The sequence below is a fragment of the Cucumis sativus genome, chromosome 2, assembly GCF_000004075.3.
Source record: "Cucumis sativus cultivar 9930 chromosome 2, Cucumber_9930_V3, whole genome shotgun sequence".
Taxonomy (NCBI): Eukaryota; Viridiplantae; Streptophyta; class Magnoliopsida; order Cucurbitales; family Cucurbitaceae; genus Cucumis; species Cucumis sativus.
This window is the reverse complement of record NC_026656.2, coordinates 8558311-8567433: the sequence shown is the minus strand read 5'-3', so window position 1 is coordinate 8567433 and position 9123 is coordinate 8558311. Positions and strand designations below refer to the sequence as shown.

The following is a 9123-nucleotide window of genomic DNA, read 5'->3' as shown; positions in this document are numbered from 1 at the left end:
CACACTACTTTGGAATCACCTCTAACATGATGTGGGATAAAACTCTCCCTTTTGCCCCAAAATCATTATTAGTTTTGATTGTCTTTGTAATTACACTATTTCTATCCTCTTTTTTTCCTCATCCAGCACTGTTCATTTCCTCTTTTTCCCTTTTTATTTTCCAACATCTCAACACGCTTTTATCCTTTTCCTCTCATCAAGGGTTACACTATCCAGCCCTCATAAAATAATAATAATGAAAAAAAAGAAAATACATTTCCATATATATATATATGAGTATTTTAAAAAATATAATAAAGCTACCAAATATTTGCAACCTATAAAACAATTTTGAAAACAGAAAAAATTCACGGATTTGCAATAGAAAATACAAAAATGTTCTTAGTTAATGGCCATCAAACTATAATATATTTGAAAAACGATTGTTTACCTTTAGTTATTCTTTCCACATTATCGTTTACATTTGGCTACACAAATCTCAACGATTTTTTTCAAGATTTTTTTGCTACACAATTGTTTAGATTTAGCACACGATCTTAAAAAAAATTGTAGAAAATAAGAAAATAACAATGAAAAAGAAAAGAAAAATTCAAGAAGAAAGAATATGAAAAGGAAGGGAAAAGAGAAATATTTGAAAAAAACATATAGAAGAAGAGAAAAGGATGATAGAAAGAAAAAAATGAGTAAGAAGGAAAAGAAAAAAATATGGTAGTATAAAAGAGAAGAAATACGATGATAATAAAAAGCCAAACATGAAATTTTAAAAAAATTGTTAGTTTAGTAGACCTTTTAATTTTGTTACTGAATATATATATATATATATATATATATAACATATTTGGTGTTTTGGGACAAAAATGAAAGTTGAGTGATTTTAAAATAATCAAAATCATTCTTCACAATCACTTCCTTTCTAAACTTGTGATGCTTGATAATAATGAAAAAGTAATTTTAGATTTAAAAGTCATTTTAACTCCGAAAGTAATTTTCAAGGGTTTGTATTGGATAATTAAGTGGAAATTTCTCTCTTAAAAATATATTATTTCATATTAAACTATTATCCAAAAATATTTGCAAAAAAATAGAGTAAAATTTTATATTTAATTCATAAAATTTTATTATATTTTATAAATATTTTGATTTTTTAAAAATGTATTAAAAATGTCCCTTTTTTAAAAAAATTAATTTATTCCCTTTAACCTCATTTCTTCTAGTTTCTACCCTCTCTCTCTGATTTTCTCATTTCTAAAGAAACTGTTCATTTTTATCGTTTTCTTCTCCAATATTGTTTCCAACTCTCTATGTAGTTTTTCTATTAAAATTCTCTCTATAATGGTTTCCTCTTAAAACTTCTTCTCTAAAATCTTTAATCTTTTTTCTATAACCCTCTAATTTGTTTTAATCTCAAATAGCTTCACTGATTCTAAAATTTTCATTTAACACAAAAGTTAGCCATTACTTTCAATCAAAGTGAATCACTTTATAAATACAACAGAAATAGTAAAATAACTATCACACTTTTATGAAACTATTTATAATTAAATAGTTTAGCTTAAAAAACACTCATTCTAAAAGTTAATCCCAAACACTAACCACAATAGTGTTGCAGGCATTAGTATTATGCTCAACAGTGACCAATAATGAAACTACATAACCTAGTTTAAATAATCAATTTCTCTTTGATTCTAAATTGTAGCCCTTTCGTCTTTTGTCCTTTTATTTTTGAAAATTATAGTTGCATTTTTAATGGTTGAATACTTGATCAAATTAAAAAAAAAAAAAACTTCAAAACCTATATATATATATATGAATAGATTAGAGAGAAATTTAGAATAGAGTAGAGTAATTGAATTAGGGTTACAAAAACATAGCCAATATAATTTCATTTAAAAATGAATAGATTAGATGTTTCATTCAAAATTAAATTAAAATTAGATACAAGGTTTTTACCGTTAATAAAAAGCCAGTAGGGGGGTGGGGAGTACAACTTACCCAAACTTAGGCATTAGTAACTTTTACTTTGGCACTCAAAATAAATGCTTACAGACGTAGCACTCCATGTAGAGGCATGGAACTCATGATTTGCAGATTTCAGAACCTCTCAAATAAGTCTCAACACATTTGGTTCTTAAGATTTTAATTCTAAATACAAGCATTTGTGTGGTATGTGTTCAATCACATAGCAAGAAACACTCTGTAGAAATCAAGATTCATTGTCCTTGGAGTTCGAGCACACAACAAATTATCTACAAAAAATATTTTCATAAAAATTAGTTCGTATTGTACAACCGATAGCTCTCTTTTTTAATAATATGTGAGATATGAGAATCAAACCTCTACATTCAAGGTTAAAAGTAGAAACACTATGTCAGTTCAAAAATGTTTATTTTTGCTCCTATTGATAGTTGTTATTTAGCTATTATGTCTGAGATTTCATAACCCTACTTCAAGGTTTTCGATGACAGTCTACCATCAGCTGAAGCATCAACCAAAATCCTTGAAGAAGAGACTCTATAGAGAGAAGTTCTCAAACCCTAACATTTTACTTCACTAGCATAGAGTAAACTCAAGACTAACTTGAACAATAGAAGGGTATTTGGCGAGCATCAAATGCCTAAGAGAGACTCGTTCCACATACACAAGGAGTCTAGAAATTTAAAGTACACCCCCAACAAGGCAAAGAAAATTTGAATAGGCATGGTTCTATTCTTTGTGATTGAAATGGTGTTGTTTTTGTAGCTTTTAAATTCTGTGTGAAGCTCATGGCAGGACTAACAGAATCAATGACCATTCAGAAAAATATCATCTTGGCCAATGAGTATTATAACTAGTGGTAGGTTCAATAATTGTAATTCAGGGCACAAGAATTGTAACATTTAGAATATGAAATACTAACCAGAAACTCTTATTCCCATAAATACATGCATAAGAAAAACAGAACGTTTACCGAACCCATATGTTTCTTAAAAGCTGGAAACAAGAAATCGAAAATGAGAAAATAACCCATGAGGCCAGGGACCTACAAATAAAATATACAACACCATTACAATGATATGGCCTATCCCCACCACTTTTCATATTCTTATCACAATCAGTGCTCTCCCATTCAGTTAGAAAAAAATAACATAGAGAAGACCACCGTGAAATAATGTGTACTGGTAAATTCACCAAGATCGGTTGGCAAAGCTAAAAACAACAGTTGTAACAGTTTAGTATATACATTAAACTTTAAAGAAAATCAAAACCTTTTATTTGATACAATGAACCCTTTTATAAATGCTAAATATACACTAATTTGTAATGCTCTCACAATCAAATCACATCCATCCCCAATCAGAGTATAACAAACTCATCCAAAGCATCTCAGTTATTATTCAAAGGTGGTTGATTGCAAGCGGATTTTCCAAACAAATGCCAACTATCGATACAGGAACATACCTTTCCTAAGGGCTATTCATCATTCATACTACCTTAAATCTATGTGATCTTTGAGGATTTCTCGTAGATAGTTCAATTGCTCAACCTCGCCTTGTAGTTCCTCCCACTACAGGAGAAAACACCATTAATAGATTACATTAGAGAGAACTTTAGATCCTTTTATTAAAAAAAAAAAATAATAATAAGAATTATAAAGAAACATGCTTTCCATCTAAGAAAAGACTAATTGACCATGAAACGAGGCAGTTACCTCCTGGTGAGACAATGATACCACCTTCCAGCCTGCAGCAGTTATGTAACGGCGTTTCAGCACAGTGTGTCCCAAAGGTATACCTGTTATACAGTAGAAGCACTTAATTTTATTGGTTTGATTTCTAAAGGGCACACGGACCAGGTTTACAAGACTTTTGAATGCTGTAGATTTACTGAAACCTAACCTGTGTTTCTTGAGAAATGTGTTGGACCATCAATCTCCAAAACAACCTTCTTATCGACTATAACTGCGTCTAAAGTGTAAGCGTCAAATACATATTCCCTGGTCCACTCATGGCCTGTGCTTACAAGAAGACGGGCTACTTCTTTCTGAAATGATGATGTTGTTTTCTGATTGAACCTCTTAGTTTTGCCAGCAAGAATGGCTTTCTCCTCGAGATCAACGCTTAAAGATAACTGAAGATGCGAATATTCCCGCTTCAGGCAGTAATGCACAAGCCACAGTTGAGAAGCAAATATGATATCATTCCTATGTTGCTCTGAAATACTTTCCTTCTCAAAGTAGCTTATGGTTCTCCAAATGTGGGAAAAGAAACTTCGGTCCACTTGCCCAAATACAGCATAAGACCAAGCTATATTTCCTAGCTGATTCCGATTAAATTTGAGCACTGGAAAGCCTACAGCTCCATCTGATTCAAGATCGTTACTGACACCAACAGTGCTTTCTTGATTTCTATTTACTGTTTGTTCACTAAGATAGCATGTAATTTGACTTGCATCATTGTAAACATTGTCTAAAGATTCCAGCAAAAGGTCAGCAGACTCATTTAAAGAGGCAAAAGCCCATAATACCTGAGCTAGTTCCTGTTCATGAAAGGTATCAACTATATCTGATGCTCTTTTTGCCAATCCAGAGAAGAGGTCAGAAGCAGAATGTTGCATTGAAGCAAATGCTCCAGCAATGTTAGCAACATTCTGAGAATTCAACTCCTCTATCTTGGTCAAGGTAACTTCTGCAACTCTATCCATCTCCGACAAATAAAGTTGATCACCTCCAATCTTGGACAATGCCCAAGCAATGTTGGAGATGCCTTGTGCTGAGCATTCTGGTAATGTTGTCATGGCAATACCAACCAGCATAGACATTTCTCTTCGACGAGCAAAAGCTAACCTATGTGATTTCATCATCAAAACTTTGTCCATATTCTTAGCAATTCTATGAAGTGCTGTGGCAATGTTTAAAGGAGATAAAGGGGAAGGACTCAATCCTTTCCCAACAGCAAGTATCATATCAGAAATAACCTCTAAAGCTTCATCAGCAGTCTGCGCTTCTATAATTGCTCTGTTCAAATTGACTTCCTTTTTACGATCTGATGGCCCCGAGAATTTGGACAATCTTTGAATAAATTCCTCCATCGTCTTTTCCTTCCTTTGTTCAAACATCCCACCACCCATTATGCTCACACTCTTACTCAAATGATTACTGTCATTAATAGCTAAACTATCCAACAAATCCAAATCCATATCCAGTTCCAAATCCTCATCTGAATCAAACTCCAGGGATTCCTCAATGACATCACCTTTCGTATTAACCCCATTATCCTTACTTCCCATAATCTTCTTCTTCTTCTTGTTCTTTTTGTTCTTCTTCTTCACAGAAAACAGATCTTCCTCGGTAGAAGCGAGGCCTCTTCCCTCGATAGATCTAAGAGCGACCTTCCTAGCTCTCAGGCACCAGTCCATCCCCTCAGTGTCATCAAGAAGCTTCGATTTCATCTGTTTTTTCTTCTTCTTCGGTGGTTGAAACCCCAAAGGGTCAAGCTCTTGAAGCAATTCCCCTTCCCACTCCATATTGTCGCCATTACCTCTAGAATCTCCAATTTCGTGGCCAAACTCTATACTGATTGAGCTCTTGACGATAGGGGCATCAGAATTTACACAACTTCCCCGAAAATGGCTAACATTAAGTTTTGGCGTTAAAACCCCAGATGGAAATTTGATAGTGGGAGTTGTTTTGTGAGAAAAAACGGAGGAGCTTAAGAAATTAAGGGGAGGAAATGTGCTGAGCAACACTTCCATATCAAATTTCTTGCACAACTTTTTTCAAGATAAGATTTGTTATATGTATGAAACTATCTCCTACAACAAGATCGTGAAATTACACCGAAAACTAAAAGAAAGAAGAAGGAATGATAGAGATTGTTTCAGTAAAACCCAGGAAGAGAAGTGGATAATAAACTAGGGATGGGAACATAAACATACCCATCGGAGACTGAAAGTGCCGCTTCTTCAGTTGAACAAGTGCAGTGTTGTTAAAGTCTCAGCCCAACGTCATATGAGTTAAATGCATACATATATTTGGGAGTTTTTGTACGGATGACCCAATTGACGTCAAACGGTGGAATTAGCAAAATAAACTCCCGACGTCAACTATCTGTTACTATTACAAGCATTAAAAAAAACTTCATATGTGGTTTAATAATATCAGAAATTTAGATTGATTAGGTTAACTCAAAATTTATAAAATGTAATCCGAATCAATACAACAAAAAAACATAAAATCGAAACTAATCCAATCAATTCTTTTACAATTTGAACATTGTAAATAGTTTGAGTTATTGGAATTGTGGGGTTATTTTAACATCTTAAGAGAAAACAATGTAATTAATCTAAAATAGTTTTTTCGGGATTTTGTCAATGGAGACGGAGGGTTAAGAGACCGACCCTCTCTCTCACGTTTCAGTCTTCAGGTCTGGCCGCTGGTCGCAACCTAACTTGTCGTTTGCTCACCCCACGCCACAACCCACTTCTTTTGCTTCTCCTTGCACACTCTGCTTTCGTTGGCATCTATCTATCCTTGGTAATCTTCGGTATTTTTAACTTTTTTTTTTCCTTCAATTTTTATTTGTTTCTTATTCTTAAGAACAATTACTATCTTTTCAATAGTTTATCTAAATCGTCTGCAGCTGCTGCTTCTCGTAAATGAAAGAAGCCATTTTCTTGCTCTGAAATTACCCTATCAAATCAATGGCTCTCTTTCGAATCTCTTGCCCCCGATCATCTTCATTTCTTCTCAACATCTCTACCTTATCTACCTTTCACCTAAATACACTCTCTTCTTCCGATTTATTCTATGACCATTTGGAGAAAAGCAATGGTAATCTGGATAAAACCCTTGCTACTCTAAAGACCAAGTTGGATTCTAGATGTGTCAACGAAGTATTATATAAATGTTCCTTCGAACTATCGCAAATGGGTCTTAGATTTTTTATATGGGCTGGTCGACAGCCTAATTATAGGCATTCTTCTTTTATGTACAGTAGAGCTTGTGAACTGATTGGAATTAATGTAAGCCCATGTTTGCTTTTTAACGTTATTGAAGATTATAGAAGGGAGGGTTGCCTTGTTGATATTAGGATGTTTAAGATTATTTTAAACTTGTGTAAAGAAGCTAAGCTTGCAAAAGAGGCTTTGTCTATTTTAAGGAAAATGTCTGAATTTCATTTGCGTGCTGACACTACAATGTATAATCTGGTTATAAGGTTATTTACTGAGAAGGGTGAGATGGATAAGGCGATGGAGTTGATGAAAGAGATGGATTCAGTTGACATACATCCTAATATGATCACTTATATTTCCATGCTCAAAGGATTCTGTGATGTGGGTCGTTGGGAGGATGCTTATGGGTTATTTAAGGATATGAAGGAAAATGGATGTGCCCCAAATACAGTGGTTTACTCTGTGCTAGTGAATGGCGCCATTCGACTCAGAATTATGGATAGGCTAATGGAAATGTTGAAGGAGATGGAAAAACAAGGGGGAACTTGCAGTCCAAATACTGTCACATACACTTCTATAATCCAGAGTCTATGTGAAGAAGGCCACCCTCTGGAGGCATTGAAGGTATTAGACAGAATGGAAGAGTATGGTTATGCTCCAAATCGTGTTGCAGTTAGCTTTTTAGTTAAGGAATTTTGTAAAGATGGCCATGTGGAGGAGGCTTATAAGTTGATTGATAGAGTTGTTGCGAGAGGTGGTGTTTCATATGGTGATTGTTATAGCTCACTTGTGGTAACTTTAGTTAAGATGAAAAAGATTGCAGAGGCAGAGAAGCTATTTAGAAACATGTTAGCCAACGGGGTGAAGCCAGATGGTGTGGCTTGCAGTCTCATGATCAGGGAACTGTGCTTAGAGGAGCGAGTGCTAGATGGTTTTAACTTATGCTACGAAGTCGATAGGAATGGATATTTATGTTCCATTGATGCTGATATTTATTCTCTTCTTTTAGTTGGACTTTGTGAACATGACCACTCTGTGGATGCTGCAAAACTAGCAAGGTTGATGCTTAAAAAGGGAATTCGTTTAAAACCTCACTATGCTGAAAGTATCATCAAACATCTAAAGAAATTTGAAGACCGAGAGTTAGTTATGCATTTGGGCGGAATAAGGAAATAACAAACAAAACCAAGAATTTAATATGGGATTGGAGATGCTAATTTTCACTATCGTCTCAAACAGAGGCTCTTAGCAAGCTTAGTTGATTAAAAAAAGACATACGTGTAGATTCACTCATAGTGGATATGGATGTCAAATCAGTAGTAATTGCAGGTTATAAGTTTTGTGGCATACAACACGTGAGATTGAATCTGCGACCTTTGTTTTTGTGAGAAAAGAAGATTTCCATGACTTTGCGACCCTTAAATGTTCCACTTTACTGAAGAGTGCAAAGGTGTCTTAAAAGTCCTTCCGAACAACAAATCACATCTAACGAATTGGAGGTTGAGTTCTGTTTGGATAGCCAACCTGAAGTACATCATACCAGTTTCTGGTTCAACCAAGTGAAGATGCTTTTAAAATTTAGCCAAACGACTCTGACCCCACATTCAGAAGCTGGCTGCTTCCAAAGGTCTTGCAGATTGCAGAAGATCTAGATGTTTTACTCTGTAAGCTGGTTTACGTTTTAATGGTTGGGAATATGATTTTAAAATCAGTGTACACACACAGACATTGGTGATTATTTTAGTATCAATCAGTCAACTGATATTGATATTGTAAAACTGATTGAGATTAATTGACCAGACATTTGGAATCTTGAGAAACAGAAACAACTTTATCTAGCTGTGTATGAAGAAAATTGTTTTCTTGAAAATGCTCATGGATCCCAGGCTTCAATTTAACCCAGTATTTCTAAGTCGGCATTCGATTATATTGTTTTATAGTTTAGATGATCACTAACTAGAATGGTTTCATGGCGCTTGCTTCTCAACGAGGAAGTTCATCGAATGCTTACCAGTATTTTGAATGATTACTAGTATGGTTTCATGATTAGCTTGCCCCTTAGTAAGGAAGTGCGTTGAATGCTTATCAGTAATTTTTTTTTTAATTATAGTTATGGAATGATTGGAGCACTGTATTGGAAGAACTTATTGTATGAATTTAATACGGATATACTTAACTACTTATTAGGCTTTT

The 9123-nt window shown here is 34.3% G+C and overlaps 2 protein-coding genes across 3 annotated transcripts; one reads left to right on the top strand and one right to left on the bottom strand.

The window, feature by feature from the left end:
* Nucleotides 1-1988: 1988 nt before the first annotated feature.
* LOC101211080 (RAP domain-containing protein, chloroplastic) lies at nucleotides 1989-5997 on the bottom strand. Its single transcript, XM_011650780.2, has 4 exons — nucleotides 3876-5997; nucleotides 3689-3771; nucleotides 3439-3544; nucleotides 1989-2246 (listed from the first exon to the last, which is right to left on the bottom strand). The coding sequence occupies exons 1-3, from the start codon at nucleotides 5728-5730 to the stop codon at nucleotides 3467-3469; spliced, it is 2016 nt and encodes a 671-aa protein (XP_011649082.1). The 5' UTR covers nucleotides 5731-5997; the 3' UTR covers nucleotides 1989-2246; nucleotides 3439-3466.
* A 302-nt stretch (nucleotides 5998-6299) lies between these two features.
* On the top strand, nucleotides 6300-8800 carry LOC101204694 (pentatricopeptide repeat-containing protein At5g47360). 2 transcript variants are annotated; one of them, XM_004138954.3, is made up of 2 exons: nucleotides 6300-6511; nucleotides 6618-8800. In XM_004138954.3, exon 2 carries the CDS (start codon nucleotides 6679-6681, stop codon nucleotides 8104-8106), a length of 1428 nt encoding a protein of 475 aa, XP_004139002.1. In that variant the 5' UTR covers nucleotides 6300-6511; nucleotides 6618-6678; the 3' UTR covers nucleotides 8107-8800. The 2 variants fall into 2 exon arrangements, with proteins under 2 accessions (XP_004139002.1, XP_011649081.1); XM_011650779.2 differs by having other exon boundaries at nucleotides 6598-8800.
* The last annotated feature ends 323 nt before the right edge of the window (nucleotides 8801-9123 follow it).